The sequence below is a fragment of the Phocoena phocoena genome, chromosome 16 (genome assembly GCF_963924675.1).
Source record: "Phocoena phocoena chromosome 16, mPhoPho1.1, whole genome shotgun sequence".
In the NCBI taxonomy this organism is placed as follows: Eukaryota; Metazoa; Chordata; class Mammalia; order Artiodactyla; family Phocoenidae; genus Phocoena; species Phocoena phocoena.
Window position 1 is genome coordinate 31,215,163 of NC_089234.1, and position 22,429 is coordinate 31,237,591.

The window sequence follows — 22,429 nt, forward strand, 5'->3', positions numbered from 1 at the left end:
ATTTATTCTGTTGTTGTTGTTCTTGGTTTAGCTATATTTTCTAATTTCTCTATGATGAGCATGTATTCTTTTGGGGAGGTGAACAGTGCTTGAACTCATCCATGAAAAGGCAGGTGGGCCTTTGAGTGAGAGAAGGTAGGCAGGTGGCATAAAGAGAAAAGTCAGTTCACTCAGGGTTGGTCACCAGAGACAGATCTCTCAGGGTGACCAGGGAAGATTACCGTCATATAGAGGACCAGTGGCATCAGTGTTAGGACGACGGACATGGGGACTCGTTTGGCCCAGAAATGTCCACCATGGTGGAGCCAGAATGAGAAGCAGAGTCGCAAGGGGCCAGCTGGGAGGGTGTCCGCTGAGAGTGGGTTGTCCTCATTTTAATTTTTAGAGTGCTATTTGGGGTGGGCTTCTGAGTTGGACCAGCGTAAGTTCGCAGTGCAGACTTCGTCCCTGGCATGTCTTCACGTAGGCAGAAAAGCCATACTTGCTATGCTTCGAATGACCGGCCTGAGTGTGAGCTGCTATTAGGACAACTGACCAAAGATGGAGGCCGGAGAGAAGGGAGAGAGCTAAGGTGGGGAGTTTCACTGCCAGACTGAGCCCAGCTTCGTTTCAGATTCTGGGGTAGATCGGAAGAGACAGGGACAGAGGGTCTGGCTGGACCCAGCGGGGCCTGGCAGGTACTAAGCTTCTGTATGGACAAAGGGTCTCAGCCAGATCAGCTACCACTGGGAAAGGCACACAAGCCCACTCAGTCCAGAGGGCCATGAGTTTAAATTCCTAAAGGTACAAATAGATAGGAATTTGTAAAGAAGTTTTGATGAGCGCCCTTGCACTCTGAGAAAGGAAGCACAGGGTGGGGGGCAACCTCATGGTTTGGTTTGTATACTTCTGGATTATTTGGCTCTTTTACAAGAATGCATTCAGATATTATTTTATAATTAATAAAAGAAACTGTTTGGGAGGAGTTTCATGATAACATGGAATCTCGGGGACCTTAGAGTCACTTAATCCCATACCTTCATGAGAAAACTACACTCTCCAAGTGCAAACCAACTCGCTAAGGCCACACAGCCTGCTGGTGGCTGAGATCAGGTCAGAACTTAGGTGTCCAGCTGATGGGGCAAGGGGACTGCGGAATCTAGAAGGGGCTCCCCATAGGACTGCCATGATTCGTTGTTTATCTGAAATTCAAATTTAACTGGGCTTCCTGTATTTTTGTTTGCTAAATCTGGCAACCCTATACCCCCCAGGGAATGTGATAGACTTTAAAAAGCTCAGGAGGGGGAAGCTCTCTGTTCCTAAAGTTCCATGGAGAGGGCCAAGGCACGCTCCTGAAAATGGGCACAGGCAGAGGGATTTCCAGCTGTTCCTTGAACCTGAAACAAGAATTTTCTCACTACAGATCCTGGGAACTCTGATTACACGTTCATTGATTAGATGGAGCTTTTGCTGTTCGTCATTATCAATGATGGTTTTTTGTTTGGGTTTTTTTTTTGTTTTGCTTATATTTTACACACTTTTGCAGTGAGTGTGTGTATATGTACGTGAGAGTGTGTGGATGTGAGAGAGAGAGTGTGTGTGCGTGCGCGCGCGCCGAGTGTGCTGTAGCCAAGGCATGGCCCAGCGCCTGTAACCGTCATTCTTCAATTGCAGGAGTTCTCCTTTGCCAACTATTTGGCCTGCTCTGATGTTTCCAAATGCAGTTGTTAGTGAACTTTTGTGTTTGGAACAAGTGCATTGTGTGGGCCGAGCTGGTCCCTGGGAGGGGTCAGTGCCATGAAATCTGCCGGGAGGAGGCAGGTCAATGCCCCTTTGGCAGGAGAGAGAGCGGATTAGGGCGGATTGTGAAAGTATGCATCTTGCTCTGAAAAACTGTGCATCGCATATTTTCCCAGGGCAGTGTGTGAAAATCCAGGCATAATGGACGCATAACTTTTTATGAATGAACCCTTTATGACTCCCCATGGAGTCCACTTGTAGTGTCCTCATCTGCATTTCCTCTTCTTGATATCCTTATTAAACTCCTCCTCCAAAGGCAGGAACCGGATTTCAGTTTAGGAATCTGACACCTTTTCTCTAGTCCATTTTCTCTCCAGCCTGCTAGTCTCCTTGGGAGAAGGGTGTTTGGGGCCCAGCTTTTCACATAGTGATTAAAGGGAAATGTAAGTAGATTGAGAACATTTCACGGCTGCTTAAAGATAGCAGATTGTTTTTTTCAGTTTCGGGGGTCACTGAGGAGATTGCACCTAAAGAGGGGAGGAAGGTGGCTGCATACAGAACGCATCCAGTAATCTGAAACACTGGCCTGTTAATTGGATTCCCCTCCCTTATTTCTGCTAGAGGAATTACTCTAACAATGCACTCTTGTAGGCAGAACGGTCCTCGGGCATTCTGTCCCACCACAACGCACACAAAAGCTTTTCTTCCGCCTTCCCTGAAGTGGGGAGGGAAGTTCAGAAAGGCCAGGCTGGCCAATCAGTGTCGCGTGGCTCCTCTACTAAGGGCTCTCTGGGCAGGGGCGGCCCCCCAAGTGAGCAGAACCGATGGCATGAATCAAACTGGCCAGCCTGGTATTGACACAAGTTTGCTTTATGGTTTTGAGTCTTTGATCTTCATTCCTATGTGTCTGTTTCCAAATTGGGAAATGGGAATAGTGGTTATATTCCAGACAGCAGATTTGATGTCTGCTGATCCAAAAAAGGTGCAGTGTTCAGAACTGCACCTCAAACAGAGGAGTTCCTTTGGATGGTGGTGGCGGTGATGGTGATGATGATGAAGAGCGTGAGACTGATGATGAAGGTCAAGATCTCAGGCTGCCAAGGTTCAAATCCTGCTGCCACTTACAATCCTGAGTGTAACTAACTCAGCTCAGATTCTCCAAAGCTCAGTTTTTTCAGAAATGAGATTAATAATAGCACCTATTTCAGAAGGTAGTAGGGAGGCAAACAGAAAATCCATGTAAAGTGTGTAGGACAGCGTCTGGCATAGTCTGGTTCAATTCCAAAGGGAGCTTTTGTCAGAACCATTACAGTGAAGGTGAGAATCTGGAGACATCAGTCCAGGGACAATGTAGACGGTTCTACTTAAGAATTACAAGGTGATCTGGGGAGACGTTGCTTAGACATAATTTGTAATTTATTCTACCAAGTCTAGCTCTGCCAAGGCAGTAAAACACACCTGAGCCAGTAATTCCTGTCTCTTCCGGGGTACGGAGCAGAGGTGGGTGGTCCTGTGGCCCTGGGGTGCGTGGTTTCTTAGGCAGCAAGGTGGTGGAAGTCCCTCTCTCTTTTGAAAACTTCCCCAGCGGCTGTGACAGCTGGGGTTTTAAAAGGAGAAATTTGGACTTGAAACTCGGTTTGGCTAAGAGAGTTCCTTTTGTGAACCGGCATTGCCTCACTGCTGTTCAGCGGCTCCATCTTCTCACTCGTGAGCAATACTTCCCCAGGCTTACATGCTGTTTTCCAAGAACTAATTGATACTAATTGGCCATGCCCGAGGAACCGTTATTGGAAGTGTATAGACTTCTGATGGATTTTTCCTTGCCCAATTCTCAACAGCAGTTTTAGCTCATCTCCCTTAATATTAAGCTCCCCAAATCCGAAAGGCTACAGGCAGCCAGAATCAGAAGGAAATGGAAGATTAGCAACCTCTACCCCTGTGTCTCCCCAAAGAATGTCGACCACAGTTGGCCCCTAGGAAGTGTCTGTAGTGGCATTTATTACTCCCCCAGTCTCATCCCCCCGTCCCAGTTCTCAGAAGGGCAGAGCAGGGGAGCAGCGTTACAGCTTCAAGCGGTCGATCCAGTGGCTAACACAGTGCTGGCCGTAAGAGGATACCCACTAAACATCTGTCAAATGGACTTGAAAACATTTTTTGGAGATAAAATTCATGCACCATAATACATCTCATCATTAGCGCATGTAAGTCAGTGGTTTCAGTGTGCTCACAGAGCTGTACAGCCACCACAGTCTGAGAGCGTCTTTGTCATCCCCCAGAGAAAGCCCATACCCATTAACCGTCACTCCCCCAACCCCCGTGTTGAATGGATTCTTGAGTGACTCACACAGTCAGCGCTTGGTGGAGCCACGGACGCTTTCCGTTCCGAGAGACCTTGGCTGGTCTGTGTTGTGAGCTGATGGAGTATGACTCAGTCCATCTCCCACCCCACCCCCGTTCTTGCCCTGGCTGCCATCCTTATGTGGCATTGGAAATTATATGGCCAAGGATGACCATGCCCTGGGAAGGCCTGGCCTTCCCCCTTTTCCTCCATAAAGGGTCCAAATTTCACACAATGTACTCACGTGTTTAAGAAATACACATTTATTTGTATGTTCACTACCACAAGTTCAGTAGCAATTATGAGCCCCTTTCCATCAGGTAGTGGGAACCTAATTACAGTCAATTTGTGTTTTTTCCCGCAGGGTGCCAGTGGGGGGCACACTTTGTGCCAGGGCATGGTGTCTGGCACATTGCCATCCCAACTGGCATTGCTGGGATGTCCTCATCCCCCTCTTGTCTCCAGTCCTCTGTCCACCTAAGTGGCTGTGGTGCCTCCTCCTTGGCTCAGCCCTAGGCCAGTTCAGATTGGTACCAAGTCCACATCTCCCTAGAAGACGTTCTATGGGAGACGTGCTATGGCTCCCCAGGCCCTCTGGGCTATGGGAAAGTCGTTTCCATCCCCTCCCAGGAGTCCTGTTGCTGCCATCGTGTCCTGCTTTCCCTGAAGAACTCTGCATGCCAGTCTCCTGGCCTAATGTCTTACGAAAACACACAGACACTCCTGTTCTGACCCCAGATGGGACATGGGGAATCCAGGGTCTTGTTGCCCCTCCAGGCTGTGCCAGGGACTGCCCTGGGGGCACAGCTTTCTGCTTCTCCCAGCTCCTTAAACCTCCTTGGGGTCTCTATCAACCTTCTCCACCCAGGGCACAGGGTCCTTTCAGAGGTTCCATGGTGCCCTCTCCAATCCTCTCTCCCTCTAGGAGAGGATTGCTCCTCCATCCTAGGAATCTTTCTAAGACTACAAGGCAGGGGAAATGTGCTCTTATTCACTGTGTATTTTCCCAAATCTTTGGTATTGTGGCCAGACTTGTGGAATTCAAAAGCCAAGAACTGATTTTGTCATATGTGTCCTCTGGCAACCCTTCCCCGAGACAAGGAAGGCATAAGGCATGCCCCCCACATAGAAGGGTATGTAATAGAAATACCAGGGAGGACACTCATCACTCGCTCAGACTACCATCCCACCACTGGCCTTGCTGGGACGTCCTCATCCCCCTCAGCACCTCAACAAGACCCACTGGTAGGGGAGGGGGTGCCTGGGCCACACTCAGGGTATTTGATTGATTGGCATCTGAGACTCTCCTGAAGGAGGCATACAGGCCTGTGACTGTTTCCATCCCAGCTTTTAATCCTGTATGTGCTACAGGATGAGTTGCCCAGCGAGGACTGCTCACCTTGAACCGCATTTGAAGCAACACTGCTCTCCCTCTGCCTGCACTGAGTCCCTCCGTCCTGTCTGCCAGCAGCCTGACCGTTCTTTTCCGCTTCCCAGGTAGGTTTTGTGGCGACAAAGTCCCGGAGCCGCTCATCTCCACAGACAGCCGGCTCTGGGTGGAATTCCGAAGCAGCAGCAACATCCTGGGCAAGGGCTTCTTCGCGGTGTATGAAGGTTTGTTCATGACGAGGGGAGCCGCCGGCGTGGTTCCTGATGTGCCTCAGTCCTTCACATGCAGCCGGTGTCCCTTCCCACCCTTGCATGTGTGGCAGCTGCCTGAGCCCTGAGGGTGGGGCAGCACCGTCCCCTTCTCCCACCTTATGGAAGCTGAGAGGCTAGCTGGGCTCCCTTCAGGACAGGCGCCATCTACCTGTCACCACCCAGCGGGGATGGTGTTGTGTTGGGGGTTATGGAACACTTTGGAAATGAAAGCAGCCTCTGAATAGCTGTGTGAGTCTGAGCAAAGAATCCAAACCGCTCCGAGTTACATTTGTGAAAAGAGGGCTTTGGACAATGTCAAGGAATTTCCAGCTACATTTCTTGGAAGGGCCTCTGAGGCCATCATGGTGGTTGAGTTGAGGGAACCAATAGGTCTGGGCTCTAGGCAGCTGCCACCAGGGCAATACTGCTTCTGTTTGTTCCATATATTGGGTTTCTCTGGCTAGTTACCCCTGTGCCCGCCCTCCACCCAAAGGAAAACACTAAATAGTTATTAAGGCCCCTTAGGGACTTAAATTGTAATTTTGGAGAGGCCAAAGCTTTGTTTTTATAAAGGAAATAGCGTGTGTGTGCGTGTGTACACATCACTCTGTACCAGAGACCTCCACCCTCTGCATCGGAATCACTGGGGAATCTCAAACCCCCGGTGATCACCCAGGCACAATTGATCAGAACTTCTTGGGATGTGGCCCTGGCTCCCATAGTTTGAAAAATCTCCCAGGTGATTTTGATGCACAGCAAAGGTAGAGAACCACTGCTCTATACAGTTATTTTCTTTATATGAGAAAAATTCAGAGTTGCAAACACATGAGATCATGCCTTTCTGGAGGCACAGTCTTGGTTGAATGGAAATGAAAATGTTGGCAAGTGGAGCCACCTAGTGGTGTACTTCCTTAGTAAGGGTCTGACCAGGGACCCCCCCTTTCCTCCTGGCTCTTTTTCTAAAGCTACCTGTGGGGGAGACATTAACAAAGATGCCGGTCAGATTCAATCTCCAAACTACCCGGATGACTACAGACCTTCCAAGGAATGTGTTTGGAGGATTACGGTTTCGGAGGGATTTCACGTGGGGCTCACCTTCCAAGCTTTTGAGGTAAGTACTGCTGATCTTAGACATTGTGCTCTATAAAGATACGTTTCCATTTTTTTGGTTGAAAACAGGAACCTAAGAGGCCATTTCAAGTCCATGATGCATTTTGCCAGGACATCTGGTTATCAGAGCCTCTGCAGGCTTTGAAATCACATCTGCCTCCTTGCTGAAGGCTGCTGGAGAGGGTGGGGGAGTAATTGAAGCAGAAGTCGTCTAGAATGGGATCCCAGGGCGTTTTGTTGAATCTTTCTTCCCTGTTTATCATGACTTAATCTCTTTGCAGCTTGATTCATCCTCGACTTGCACAAGTAGGAGACAGCTTGGAAAAGCCCAGGACACGTTTGGGTCCTTTTGTCTCTTGGTTAGATTTTCAAGAGTGATATTTAGGTTCCTTTCTTAAATTGAAAACCTTAAGGCCAAGCTGCTGTCTTTCACGTCGTCTCCGTTTCTCCGTTTAGATCGAAAGACACGACAGCTGTGCATACGACTACCTGGAAATCCGCGACGGCCCTGCGGAAGAGAGCGCCCTGATTGGCCACTTCTGTGGCTTTGAGAAGCCAGAGGATGTAAAGTCCAGCTCCAACAGAATGTGGATGAAGTTTGTGTCTGATGGCTCTATCAATAAAGCAGGCTTTGCAGCCAATTTTTTCAAGGGTATGAATTAGCAGTTGTTTCCATTTTAGTCACAGGATGAAGTACTGCCCCCCTGGCCTAAGAATCACAAAACCCATAGGGAACCTTAGCACCAAACAAGGCTTCCTGCAGTGAGGAGGCAGCAAGCCGGTTCAGAGCTGTGCGTAGATCCCCAGCGGAGTTCACGACTGACTGGGGAACAGGCTCAGCCTTGGCTTCTTTCTCTGTGGTAGAAAGTTGTGCCGCTGCACTTGGAAATTAGGTTTATGAGTTTCCAAGGTCAACTTCATGAACCTTAGTGAAACTGAGCATTGATAACAATACATATTTGTGTAGTCACTATCATTAATTGAGCACCTACTGTGTGCCAGGAACGGTGCAAGGTACTTGACTTACACTATGTCATTTAATTCCCAAAATAAACCTCTGAGTTGGGTTTAGATCATGCTTGATCAGGGTTGAGAAGGGCTGCTCAGGGTCACTCAGTTAAGTGGCAGATCAAGAATCTAAACACCGTCGGACTCCTAAGCTCAAACTCTTTCTAGAACATTGCCTTGCATGCCCTGATGTGGGCCAGAGAGGCAGCCCAGTTCTTCAGCTCCTGAAGCATCAGCTCCCAGTCTGCAAGCCTACCCTCAAGTGGGCAGAGCTGGGCAGGGGGCAGGGGGAGACTGAGATGGTGTGGCGCTCACAGGAAACAAACCTCGGTGCCACCTTAGGGACTGACTGCTCTGTAAGATCTTGGTAAAATCAGATGCAGAATGGCACGGGAAGACCAGCATTCCTGGCCCCAGCAGAGTGAGCTTCCTAAGACTTTTTTTTTTTTTTAACATCTTTATTGGAGTATAATTGCTTTACAATGGTGTGTTAGTTTCTGCTTTATAACAAAGTGAATCAGTTATACATATACACATGTTCCCATATCTCTTCCCTCTTGCATCTCCCTCCCTCCCACCCTCCCTATCCCACCCCTCTAGGTGGTCACAAAGCACCGAGCTGATCTCCCTGTGCCATGCGGCTGCTTCCCACTAGCTATCTATTTTACGTTTGGTAGTGCATATATGTCCATGCCACTCTCTCACTTTGTCCCAGCTTACCCTTCCCCCTCCCCATATCCTCAAGTCCATTCTCTAGTAGGTCTGTGTCTTTATTCCCGTCTTACCCCTAGGTTCTTCATGACCTTTTTTTTCCCCTTAGATTCCATATATGTGTTAGCATATGGTATTTGTTTTTCTCTTTCTGACTTACTTCACTCTGTATGACAGACTCTAGGTCCATCCTTAGACTCTTTTGAATAGATAGGTTTTCCTTCTCTGCTCTCAGAGCCCTGGAATTCCTCAGACCACATGCTAAGAGGAAATATCGGCTATTCCCCAATGCATTGTGACTGGGCGCCCACCATCACACCAGCAGCCACTGAATGGAGATATCCAATCTGCAACTGGTGGTCCCCAATCAGTGACCCCTTCCTCCCTCCTCTCCCAGGGCTCCTGGTTGTGCTAACCCAGAATTCCTGGTCCCTTCCTTCCTCTGTCTCCCCATCTGCCCCCTCTTTATCCCCTTCTCCCAGGTTTTAGGTGAGCAGATGGTGTCAGAAGAACCCACTTCAAGCTGTGTGACCCCGAGCAAGCATCCCTTTGTCCTTACTGAAGCCCCTGTTTTCCTCTCTGTAAAACAAGGAGAAGGAAATCTGCCCATTTTACCCAGCCAGCTGTGAAGCCCCAATGAAATGATGGCTGTGGAGACACTTCATAAGCTGAAAAGTACCACACAAGTGTGTGGGATTTTTTTTTTTTTTTTTCTGCTTTGAGCCATCTGGGGACAGCAAACCCAAACAGAAACAGAGCAGAATCCTAATGCTCTGAATAATTGGAGACAAAGTTTAATTCTTTCCCAAAAGCAAAAACAAACAAAAAACCAAAAACCCAAGCCACATCAAGTGTATTTCAAACGCAGTTCGCCTAGTGGTTGTGGTGGGAAGAAGGACATGGGAGTCTTAGTAGAGATGCCTTAGTAGAAGTAGAGATGCACAGCCCTCGCCTCACCCTAGCCCAGACTGCACCTGCTGGGTGTCTCTCAGCCTGGGGAGACCCCCGTCTGACTTAGCGGCCGCGCTGGTTGGGTCGCCTACAGCAAGTTTATAAAACCTCTCTGAGCCCCAATCTCTCTACCTGTAGAAACAATGCTGCCAGGTTATTGCAGAGTTATTGTCAGGAGAAAATGAAATAGCATTACGTGAACACACATGGTGTCATGTTTAGTCCCATTAATTTTTTTTGCTAAGGAAGGGATCTCTGAAGTGGTTATTTTTCTCTCTGGGAAAAAATGATGCGACAACTTCTTCTTGCAGTTGCCGTGTGTCACTTTCTTATCGCTGCTGTAACCAGTGACCACAAATATGGTGGCTTAAAACAACACAAACTTATCATCTTACAGTTCTCGAGGTCAGATTCCCTTGCCTTTTCCAGCTTGTAGGGGAGGCGCCTGCACTTCTTGGCTGGTGGTGCCCTTTGGTCTTCAAGCAGCAAGGACAGCTGAGACCTTCTCGGGCTGCATCCCAGACCTCTGCCTCCATCATCACGTTTCCTTTTCTGACCCTGACTCTCCTCCTCCCACTTTCAGTTGTAAGGACCCTTGTGGTTACAGTGGGCCCACCCAGACGATCCAGGATAATCTTCCATTTCAAGAACCTGAAATCACATCTAATCACATCTGCAAAGTTCTTTTTGCCATGTAAGGGTAAGGTAACATCCCCAGGTTCCAGGACTATGATGTGGACGACTTTGGGAGACCTCATTTTACTTACCACATCACAAATAATCGTGAGGTTTTATTCTAATTCTGTTTATCCTAATTCTCCTGTCCTTCTCCTTCCCTGACTTCCACCCCCAGATCCGTAAATTAGGTGTTGGGGCTTCTTTCCAGTAAGAGAACTGGTAACCAGTTGGCACTGGCCCACCCACATCTCATTCCTGGTTCTGCTGACTATCAGCATTGCAATCTTTGAGAGGACCAGCTAAAACTGGAGGTTAGGGTTCCCAGATTGAACAAATTTTTAAAAACCGTTTGCCCAGTTAAATTCAAAGTTCAGACAAAGAATGATCTTTTAGTATATGTACGTCCCAAATATCACATACTGTACTAAGAAATAATTGCTCATCTGAAATTCAACTTTAATGGAGCCTTCTGCTTTTTTTGTGGCAACCCTACTGGAGATGCCAGTCAGTGCAGTGGAGAGGGATGTTTCTATCTGTGATGCTAAACCGGTTTGTAAGGGACTGAGTCTAGAACCTTGGCCTGCTCTGAGCAGCCATGATAACTAGCTCCGTTTTAGTGGTTAGAAAATGCCATCTTCTCCCTCTTCTACCTTTAACATTTATTCAGCAGTCACCAAACTGTCTCAGGGGCTGTGGGACAGAGGAGAACATGGTCCTCGTCTTTAAGAGCTCAAGGTGACAAAGGAGACCTGTGAGCCAGTGGGCAGTGATAGTGAAGTGTTGACATCGGAGGAGGGTCTCACTCAGCATGGGGGTGGGGTCAGCACCCAGCCTAGATATTCAAGGACATGTCAGTTGGCAAACAGCTTTTTAGATGCCTGTAAAGGTGTTAATTGAAGCCCATCTACACTAACTTAGTGCACAGGCCCAGCTTGACATCTTTTTTATGTTAAGAAGGACTGTAGAGGGCTTCCCTGATGGTGCAGTGGTTGAGAGGCCGCCTGCCGATGCAGGGGACACGGGTTTGTGCCCCAGTCCGGGAGGATCCCGCATGCCGCGGAGCGGCTGGGCCCGTGAGCCATGGCCGCTGGGCCTGCGCATCCGGAGCCTGTGCTCCGCGGCAGGAGAGGCCACAGCAGTGAGAGGCCCGGGTACCGCAAAAAAAAAAAACCCCGAAAAACAAAGGACTGTAGAGAACCACATTTAGAAGAGAAGAACTATACAGCATTGACCTTGACCCTGAATCTTAAAAGAGGAGTCAGGTCTGGTGGAAGCCTCTTTGGGACCTATTAAAGGAGAAAGAAAAGACATCTATCGAGTATGCCAGAGGCTGTACCAGCTACCTCACTTTGTCTTCAGGACAGCCCCTTGCTTGGCATCATTACCCCCATTTTAAAATTGAGGAAACTGAAGTTCTAAGGTGGCCGAGCTAGAAGTAGGCCTTGCACGTGTAGGACTTCACAGCTCATTCTCTTTCCTCTGCAGAGACCTGAAAGCCACAGGAAAGTAAAGTGAAGGGATTTGAATTTTTGATTTGATTCTGACATCCGTCACCCTTCCGCCATGGGAGTATAGGGAGAAGGGCCCTGGATTCAGCCTCTGCTGTTCAGGGTCTAGCCCTGCCCACACACTTCTTACCAGCTTACTGCTCTCAGGCAGGTCAGTTTTCCTTTCTGAGACTTGATCCTACCTGCTTTGTCCTCCTCTGTATTCACAGTGCCAGACCCACAGGGGGCTCAATAAATACTTACAGGGAAGTGGATGAATGAATAAGGCTCAGATTCTCATTTGTGGATTGGGCTTCTTGCTCCCTGCTCTGCCTACCTTTCAGGGTTCCCACGCGGATGAATGAGGCCAGAGACCACAGTGCAGAGCAGCGCCGTCCAACAGAAATAGGAGGCAAGTCACAAATGCAAGCCATGAATGTAACTTTCAACTTTCCAGCAGCCACCTTACAAAAAAAAGCAGAGAAAGAAAGAGGCAAAATTAGTTTTAATACTATATTTTATTTAATCCAATATATCAAAAATACTATCATTTTAATATGTAACCAATGTACACAATATTAATGAGAGATTTTATGGCTTTTTTTTTTCCACACTAAGTCTTGGAAATCCAATGTGTTTTACGCTCACAGCACATCTGAATTTAGAATAGCTGCATTTCAAGTGTTCAGTAGTCACATGGGATCTAGCACAGGTTAGCACAGGTCTAGAGCCCCAACACAGCCAGCTCTTTGTCAGCCTTTTTCCAGCAAGGCTGTCAGTAGGATGTCCTGTGAGCACACAGGGGCCAATGCGTGTGTCAGGACTTCTCCAGTGAAAGAAAGTGGAAGAGTAACTACAAAGACCACGCAGAAGAGTTGGACCAGCCAAAGAAGCTCTTGCCTTGGTGCCAGTTGGCAGGAGTCTCTGCCCAGGGCCCAGCTGGCACGTGGCTCTGTCCAGGGTGCCAGTTGGCCTCTGCATCCCTCTCCTGGTGCCAGATGGAAGTCCCTCTCAGAGCCTGCTGCCCGGGCAGCAGGCGAGGCACCTCACATCTCTGCTTACTTGGGGAGATGGCGAGTGCATTTTCAGGTTGGCAGGGCCATTTTGCTGCCACACTCCCCACATAAATGGGAGGGTTTCCCACCTTGATCCCCATGCTCCACAGTCCCGGTACTGATGGCCCACCATGGGATCTGTGATGTGGGGGACTGGATCCCTTCAAGGTACTTCAAAAGCTTAGGGATGTGCCTTGCCTTCCCTTTCCTTAACTCTCTCTGAAACAATGTTTGGGATCCTACCTGAGTCATCTCATTATCTAACCTCAGAATGGTTCCTTCTTTCACTGGTACTACTTGGGGAAGGCCAAAAAAAGCCAGAGTCAGCAAAGCTGGTCCCTGATTCAGCTTCTTCTCCCACCCCCATGCTCTCCCAGATTTTTCTGGGTTGCTTGGCCTTGGCCACTGTAGCCCAGAGCAAGCATGAGCCTGTGGGCTTGAAGCAGATGATACTTCATTCTAGTGTGGAGGTGATTCAGAGGACACCCAGGCTCCCCCTGAGAGCAGGGGCCCTGGTTCACTTCCACACCATACACCCGAGCTGGAGCAGGGGTGGAAATGGCCAAACATCCCACTTCTCTTTCCGGAGAAATCTCAGGTGTAAACTATACCTTTTACCCATCTTCCTGGGCCAAACACCCTACCCTTCTAGTCTGTGGAGGAAATATACTCCCTTTGCTTTAGGTGCAAATCCAATCCACCAGCCTCTCCCCCTCCACATGGCTAAGATGGTGCCAGGAGACTTATCAGTGGTCCTCCTTTTCTTGCCTATGACAATCGTGTGTCCTGCCCATCGCATCTTCTGGCATCAGTCTCCTCTCCCCCAACCACCCAGCTCGGCCCTTTGTTTAACTTGCTCTATGTTGATGGGCTCTTTCCATGGTTCCTTTCCACCCTCCCGCCAGTTTCTTGGCTCTGCTGTGCTGCCTTCCTGCCCATCTAGTCTTCCTTCATTGGCCCATCCTTGATGCTTTTTCCTTCTTTCTGTTCCTGCCTTGTCTCTCTCTCCCCTCCCCAGGCCTACTCTACTCTTCCCTGATTCAGGGATGCCAGGTAACCTTATCCTTTTCACTACTCCCATCATTGTGTCTCTCCATCCACTGGAATTTCAAAAGCAGCCCTGCTCTTTCCTAGAGCAATAGCTAATGTGTACTGAGTGTCTATATGCTGGGTACTTCACAGGCATCATTTTCAATCACCACAACCCTAAAAGCAGATACTATTCTCATCTTAAAAGTGGAGGAAGGTTCAGAAAGGTCAAATCATCCAGTTTACTGAAGGAAGATCCCCTGGTGAATCCAACCCAGGTCTGTCTGGCTCACTCTAAAGACTGGACTTTTTCTATTCCTCATTGTTATTGATTCTCCTCCTTTTATACTTTTTAGCAAATGTCAGAGAAAGTACTTTGCCTACTGTAAAGTAGTAAATAATTGCAGGATTGTTACTACTTTAGCAAACTTCATACTTATACTTGTTTGAAGCTAAGGACAACTTCAACCCCTTGTCTAGAGCATGTCTCCTAAACCCAGTCTCCCCTACTGACCAACTTAGTTAAGCTTTTGTTGAGCCCAAGAACACATCACTCTTAGAGTCACCTAAGTTTACTCCTCACTATATGAAATGATGGGATATTTACAAACTATCCTGCACCCAGTGACGAGCCACCAGGTTGATGAGTATTTTGTGCATCGTGGATCAGGGAGATTGGAAGGAAATGTGTTTGAGTTGGAGTTTATTTGAGTTGGCAATTTTACGGCATTGAAATTGATCGTCTTTGGTATGATAGCGTTGAGATTTTCTAAGATCACAAATACTGCTGACGGAACCCTGCGGAGAATGAAGTTATACCAGGCCCGGTCTCCTCTCAAAGGAGCCCTGCTTCTGGCTAACAAGTTAGTCTTGTGTGTTGTCAAGATCCCACTCGCAGCTGTGGCTGCTGCTGGTTTCTGAGACGTGGACAGGGGACTCCTTGGAAGGTGGTCACCAGGAGTCACTCTTTTTCTTAGAGGGAATCCCGGGATGTGGAAAGCGACGGGGAACAGACCCGGCAGCTTTGTGATGACTTAACCATGGTCACCTTCCTCCCCAACAGAGGTGGATGAGTGTTCCTGGCCAGATCACGGCGGGTGTGAGCAGCGCTGCGTGAACACTCTGGGCAGCTACAAGTGTGTGTGTGATCCTGGCTATGAGCTGGCCTCTGACAAGAAGGCGTGTGAAGGTTGGTGTTGGACCTGCCAAGCTGGAGTGAGAAGGGATGGGGGACAAGTCTTAGGAGAAGGGGGGCAGATGAAGTTGGGGCAGCTGGTTGGCTGTGAAGTAACAATGGACAGCTGTGGGGATGACCCACCTCCTTCCTGGAGGGAAAAACAACTCGATGAAGCCACAAACGTGAGATGACTTTATCGGACTCCACCCCAGCAACTGTGCAGGTGGAACCATGGTTCATCTTCTTCTGTGACTGTGTGAAATGCGTATGATTATTAAGGTAGCAAATAAAAGCAAAGAATAAGTATGAGCACTTTGGTGTGACTCAACGAATAGTGCATTTCATTCATTCCATTCCTACCTGGCTGGTGGTGTTTTCCTTGCCCACCTGAATGACTGCTTGTTCATGGAAGCCAGGGACATTGCATAGCTTGGTGCAAACATTTCTAAATCTTGAAACTCTGGGCAGCTACAAGTGTGTGTGTGATCCTTGGTCCAAGTCATGTGAAGTCCCCAGCTATGCCACTGAGTGAGAGGTAAGCACAAACGCATCGTCTTTTTTAAAAAAGCTGTAAAGACTTGTCCTCCACTCCATCCCTCCAAATCCTCCGTTGAAACAGACTAGAAGAAAGGAGGCTGAATTAATCAGTTCAGATGGTCTATTTGTTGTTGTTATTAAAGAACAGCAGGGCTTGTTGCTGCTTGGGGGAAATTGCAGTCACTTGGAAATAAAACCAGATGAATCTTGCTTTTTTTCCCCCCCATGCAGTGGCCTGTGGCGGTTTCATTACCAAGCTGAATGGAACCATCACCAGTCCTGGGTGGCCAAAGGAGTATCCTACAAACAAAAACTGTGTCTGGCAAGTGGTGGCCCCCGCTCAGTACCGGATCTCCCTTCAGTTTGAAGTGTTTGAACTGGAAGGCAATGATGTATGTTTCTGCACTCCAATTGACTGGGGATCGTGTTGGGATGTGGCTCAGGGCTGAAAACTGGCGAGGGGCTCAGCAGGCGGGGAGGTGGCCTCCTAGGGTCGTGGGGTTGTAGCTGGGCGGAATCTGGGGGGTGTTTGGTGAGGCAGTTTCAGCGGCACACCCTCTGCAGATGGAGGGCTTTGGTCCTCTCGTCACTGATAAATCCGAGGAGAATCAGGACAAGAGAGGAGGAGGCGGGTCTTGGGGGCGGGGGCTGCGAGGTGGTCAGGACAGGTACATCCCCTGGGGTAGGAATCTGGGGCTTGGCGTCCAGCTGGGAGGAATGGAGGCGGTGAGATGCAGCTGGCGACCAGGGTGGCATAAACACCCTATTCCCTCCCTTGGGCGGTGGTCACGGGATAATCAAGGCATCCAGCCGAGGCTCAGGCAGAGCCCTACAGCTGGACAGCTAGTCAGGAATGCCCCCTGTCTGCACCTTGGGCTGGAGGGATCCCAGTAAGAGTCGAGAGGACCCTCCCACTGGGCCTGAAAGAGCTCGACTGCCCAGCTGGCAGGGTGCAGCTCTCAGGAAGGCAGCCCTGCCATGCGCCAGGGTCTGCGGCGGGACTTGAGGGCACCGGGCGGCTCCCCATGGCTCCCCCTTGCAGGTGTGTAAGTACGACTTCGTGGAGGTGCGCAGCGGCCTGTCCCCTGACGCCAGGCTGCACGGCAAGTTCTGTGGCTCTGAGACGCCCGAAGTCATCACCTCGCAGAGTAACAACATGCGCGTGGAGTTCAAGTCCGACAACACGGTCTCCAAACGCGGCTTCAGGGCTCACTTCTTCTCAGGTGTGCAGGTTTGGGGGCAAGACCACAGGCTGAGGGCAACACGGCTTTGCGGGCTTCCAGCCTCGGGGCACCCTCCCGCCCCTCTCTGCCCGCTGCCCCGGCCCTCACAGTGTCTCTGCCTCGGTCCTGGTTTTATAGCGTGGTGGCTGTGTTATTGCAGGGCTACCAAAACAAGTGACCACAAACCAGGTGGCTCAAAACAACAAAAAATGTTGTCTCTCACAGCTCTGGAGGCCAGAGGTCTGGAACCGAGGTGTGGGCAGGGCTGTACTCTCCCAGAGGGCTTGGGGAGGAGCCTTCCTTGCCTCTTTCTAGCCCGTGGTTCCAGCGCTGAAGTGTTGGGTGGTCTTCATCTCTTTATTTTTTACGGGCTCTTAAAGGATTCTTAGTTGTCCTCATAGAACCAGAGGGCAAAACTAAAGCACCAAGTGTTCAGTGACACATTACCCGCAGTGGGCAGAGGGTACAGAGAGGAGGGAGATGTCCCTGACCCTTGAAGTTATCCTGGTGGGAGGGCCGGGGATGGAGGTTGGTCCTCGGTTAACAGGGAAGGAAGCTGGCTTAGGAGAGGGCTGCATACTGTGCCGGCTTGAGCTACAAGATCCGTAACGACAACAACAGCTAACATCTGAGTCCATCCATAGTAATAAATAAAAACTAACACTGACTCAGGGCTGGACGCTGTTCTGAGTGCTTTCCCTGTACTAATTCGTTTCCTCCTCTCAACAATCCTGTGAGGTAAGGACACCATAAGTGACTCCACTTTACAGGTAAGGCAACTGAGGTACAGAAGTCAAGGGCTCCCCAAGGTCACAACAGCTGGAAGTGGAGGAGCAGGGCTGGCACTGGGCCGCCTGGCCCGAGGCTCGCACGCTTATCTGCTCCACAGGCAGGAGGAGGTGTGGGGCCGTGGAGTGACAGCCCAGGCCTCTGGTCACACAGACTGCTTGCTCACTGAGTAACCTTGGGCACGTTAACGTTCTCAGCCTCAGTTTTCCTACCTGTAAAATGGGGGCATAGGCACCTCCCTCCTAAGGTTGTGTACGAATCAACTTAGATAATACAGAGGGTATAATAGAGTGATTAGTGTCCATCACAGGGTAAATACTCAGTGCACGGTGGTTATTTTTATGATTGTTAATATTATTATTAATACTACTAGCCCATCCTTTAAGGAGCTCCTTGGTTTGGGTGGGGAGCAGGAGGGGAGAACCTATATATACATTAAAGTGCTTTAGGAGCATGGGGAACTCAACATGTACCAGGGCCAGGTAGTCTCCAAGGAATGCTGCCCCACCCTCGGCCCTGTGGAAGGATAATCAGAGTTGGGACAATCAGGGAGCCTCCCTGGTGGAAACTCCTTTTGAGCTGGGGTCTGGGCTGTGAGGGACGTTCCCAAGTTGGTGGTTCCTCTTAGGAGAGTCCGTTGATCTCCGCAGACAAGGACGAGTGCGCCAAGGACAACGGCGGGTGCCAGCACGAATGTGTCAACACCTTCGGCAGCTACCTGTGCAGGTGCAGGAATGGCTACCGGCTCCATGAGAACCGGCAGGACTGCAAAGAGGGTGAGGCTGGAGCGTGGCCGGGGTGGAGGGCGCAGGGAGGCTCACCTTGGCTGCCCAAGTGTGCTCATGCGTAAGAGTGAGAGCGAGGGGCGCTTCTTCCAGGCCTAGCAAGCCCCGAACTGAGGCTCAGCTTCTGCCTTCCCTCCTCCCATCTTCCTGCTCAAGAGTGATTTTCGCCAGGGCAGTCACTCCTTCAGGAAGCTTGTAGGGGCCCTTGAGTGCTCTCCTACAGTTACTATTGCAAAGTGGTTAAACACCAGGCTCCAGAATCAGACCACCTAGGTTTAAATCTTGGCTCTGCTACTTACTAGCTGTGCGACCTTGGGAGACTTAGTTAACCTCTCTGAGCTTCAGTGTCCTCTTCTGTTTCAAACGGACTAAACATACCTCCTTCTTAAAGTTTTTGTGAGGGTTAAATGACAGCATGCTTAGAAAGTATTTCAGACAGACTGACACATATTAAGCGCTTGAAATGTTGATAGATATCAGCCATCTATGTCATAATCATATTTACCGTTTGCAGGTCTAATAGTAAAATAGAATTTGGGGAAGACTTTGCTCCCTGCTCCATTCACTACTGGGAGTCCAGACGGCTTTTAGTGTCCAGTCACTCTGGGAAAGGCCTTCCCATGTTCTTACCCCATCCTGCAAAGGGAGTTTGAGCATCTCGATGAACACACAGGCCTCCAGGCCTTGTCCCCACCACAGAGCCCCGCGTGCACATCAGGGTGAGGAAAGATGTGAAGACCTCATACCCCTGTTCTGGGATAAACATTTCAGAATTAGGAGATACTGGCTGGGGCGCCACAGAGACTGGTCAGGGCCTCCCTGGAAGGTTAAAGAATGAGCTTAGACATCTTCAGAAGCCCACCCTCGAGCCCAGCGCTGTGACCTGGACACAGGAGGTCACAGGTTGGGTTGAGAGGTGGATTGGAAGAACTTGGAAGGAACTGTCATTCTGGAACTTAAAAAAAACTTTATTTAGCCCCTGTGGCGTGGATTGGGGGGTGTGGCAGGAGGGATATAACTCCGCTAAGGTCCCATCAGGTGAACTGTGTGTGTTCCCCCAGGGTGGCAGGGAGTGTGGCAGCGAACATCCCTCGTCTGAGCTGCTGCCCCTGTTGGCGCCCGTTCTCTGTGGGGCTGCGGAGCAGAGGCAGCAATGAGGGGGAACCTCCGTGCAGCCGCCCCTCCGTTTTACCCACCCTCACCCTCCAGCTGCCTCAGCCTGAAGCCACAGGGCAGAGACAGCAGTGGTACCTCCTCAGCGCCCTCTATTTCCTAATGAGCAAGAGCAAAGGCAGGCCTGGCTCTACCCCCCCCCCCCCCCCCCCACCGACCAACAGGCCACTTGCCATCTCTCAGCTTATTTTCTCAATTAGAAGGTGGGAAGGATTAAATGAAAGGATGCAATCAAAGGGCTTAGTGCAGTGCTCGACACAGATAGAGACAAATTCTAGCTATTGGCCAAAACGCTACTTACTAAGCAAGTCGTGGGACCACTCTTTGCAAATAGCATGGTTACCAGGCCAACATCTGTAGCCTCCATTTGAAATTGCTTTGGAAACTAAAAGAAGGCATAGTGATGGAGATCTTTGTTAGCACTTACTGAGCATTTCACACGCATTATCTCATTTAATCCATGCATCCCCACTACAATGTTGGCACCCCTTTTACCAATAAGGACACCAAGGCTCAGAGTCCCAGAGCTTGTAGGTGGTGGCACCAGGACTTGAACCGAGGCCCATCTGACCCCAGGGCCTGTGGTCTCAACCACTAACTCTACCATATTTCCAGTGACGATCACAATGAGAATAGCAGTAGTTAGAAAGGTGACCTGGCTCCAGGAAGGCAGCAAAGCCAAATAAATCAGCAGATCTCTGAGCTGGGGGACCCTTTATTGAGGCCAAACCCTGCCCTCACATATTATGACCATGTGACAAGAGGTCAGGGAAGAGACCCACAAATGAATTACCTCTCTCTCTCTTCTGTGTCCCCCCCTGTCCCCCCCAGCTGGCTGTGTGCACAAGATCAGCAGTGCAGAGGGGACCCTGGTGAGCCCCAACTGGCCTGACAAATACCCGAGCCGGAGGGAGTGTACCTGGAACATCTCTTCAACCGCGGGCCACAGGGTGAAACTTGTGAGTTATTTTCAAAGTTGATGGACAACACGGACTTCGGTATCAGGCTGACACGGGTCTGAGTCTCTGCTTGGCCTCTTCCCAGCTCTGAAACTTGGGGAGGTTACTCAACATTTCCAGGACTCAGTTTTGTTATCTGGAATATGGGGCTGCTAATGAAACCTACCTCTCCGGGCTGCTGTGCAGATTAAGAGAGGAGGCACCTGAAGCCCTCCGCCCAGGGTGGTGGGTGAGAAAAGCTCTGTAAATAGCACCTGTTCACAGTGGTGTCAGTATGACCTGGCACCCATCACACAGATTTCAAGCGCTGTTTGAGATTCAATAGTTTGCAGTTACAATATTTTACAAAAAAACAAAACATTCTCAAGGTTAAAAAAAAAAATGTAGTCAGTCGGAGGGTTGAAAAGTGGAAATCAAGTTTCCAGATCCTCATGCTCACTCTAGGAATGACTTCTCTGAACATTTTCTTGTGAATTCTTCCAGAAATTTCTGTGTGTGTACGCACAGGAACAAATACGTATCCTTTTTCTTGCTCACGTTTCTCAAATGGGTTCTATTATTCATAGTCTCCTACAGCTTACATTTTTTCCAGTTAACAATAGGAGGTTAAGTTATGTATGCTAATTCTCTCTTGAATTAAAAATATCTATCTTCCAAGCCTTTCTTTAAAGTCCCATCCACGCATATGATTGTGGTGGTCTGCGCACCATGCTCGGTTATTTCAAAAGAGAAATGAGTTTTTCCTACAAGTCTTGTTTCTCAGCCACCAGGGACTCCCAAGATCGTGGAGTGTAAAACAAACCCTCTTGCCTTCCGGAGAAGTTGTTGTATTCCAGCAGACAAACAGTTTTTAAATGGGTCATTCTAACTCTGGAGATAGCTAAGCTCTTCAGAATGTACGTGGATGTCCCCCTGCATTATGGACCAATAATGCAGGGAGAAGGGGAGAGAACAAAGGAGCAGGTGATGATAAATAGATGATCACCCAGGGACTTGCGTGGGTCTTTACTGGCGAGAGCGGTGAGGAGGACAGGTGGATGAATGGGCGCCCAGGCTGGGCACGGGTACAGGCCTGGGGCATCGAGGGGTGAAGGCAGGGTCCCTGACCACAGGTGCCCACGTGGGCACCTCATATGCATGGCTGTCCGCGTAGGAAATGCTTTCGGCTGCTTTCCTGGGTCAGTCAGAACAGCCCTGAATCTGGGCGAGGGTGAATTAAAGCAAGTGCGTTAGAGAAAGGCTGCCGTCTGCCGGAAGACGATCGCCATGGCAACACAGATCTCTGAAGACAGCGTGGGGAATGGCGCGCCCTGGGGTTGGGAACGCACAATTTGCACGACTGGTAGCGGCGCTTCCCTGGAAGGGCCACAAGGTTTTAGTAACTGCCCCAAACGTCTTTTCCTGTTCTCTACAGTACTGAGGAAATAAAGCAACCGATCACAGTGGCCAGAGTGAACCCAGATCTCCAATTGATCTGAGGCACATACATATGCGCTAGTTCTTAAATACTTCCTTGGGAAGTGGATGGTGGGTATACTGATCACGCTCTACCTTTTTGCTACCAGAGTGCGGGCTGAATACTTACCAGGAAGCTAGTGTTTGACTGCACAGGGATAGCCACAGGGTGTCCTATGGACTTTTGGGGAGCGCCCCGTCTCCCTGGCCCACCGTCACCCTCCCATTGCATTGCTCACCCTGGTCCCACCAGCACCCCCTTCCTACTCCTGGCCACCATCCCTACCCCAACTCTCCGGCCCCACCTCCCTTCCTATAAGTGTGAAGAGCTTTGCCCATTTCAAAGCTCAAACACAAGATGTGTGTGTCATTCTTACAAAAGCCAATGGCCTCTCTATTTCTCCCTCTCTACCTCCATCTCTGCTCTGTCACCCCAGGCCCCTTCTTGTGAATTGCGATCCCTTCCAACCCCCAGCTAATGTTCTCTCTCCCTCTCTGTCATTTGGTCCAAGTCTTCAGTTAAACTCTCCCCTCTCACCTTGTCCCATCCCCCTCGTAGCCATGGGCAGGCCATCGGCCAGTCCCGGCGCCTGAGAGGCCCTAC

At 49.7% G+C, this 22,429-nt stretch overlaps 1 protein-coding gene across 1 annotated transcript in view; it reads left to right on the forward strand.

The window, feature by feature from the left end:
* Positions 1 to 22,429, forward strand: part of TLL2 (tolloid like 2) — a 127,765-nt gene that overhangs the window by 99,876 nt on the left and 5,460 nt on the right. Inside the window, exons 11-18 of the mRNA XM_065894008.1 lie at positions 5,555 to 5,671; positions 6,664 to 6,809; positions 7,265 to 7,460; positions 14,791 to 14,916; positions 15,673 to 15,833; positions 16,484 to 16,664; positions 18,104 to 18,229; positions 20,243 to 20,370. Of these exons, the coding sequence (XP_065750080.1) occupies positions 5,555 to 5,671; positions 6,664 to 6,809; positions 7,265 to 7,460; positions 14,791 to 14,916; positions 15,673 to 15,833; positions 16,484 to 16,664; positions 18,104 to 18,229; positions 20,243 to 20,370 (1,181 nt within the window). The remainder of the gene's footprint in view (positions 1 to 5,554; positions 5,672 to 6,663; positions 6,810 to 7,264; positions 7,461 to 14,790; positions 14,917 to 15,672; positions 15,834 to 16,483; positions 16,665 to 18,103; positions 18,230 to 20,242; positions 20,371 to 22,429) is intronic.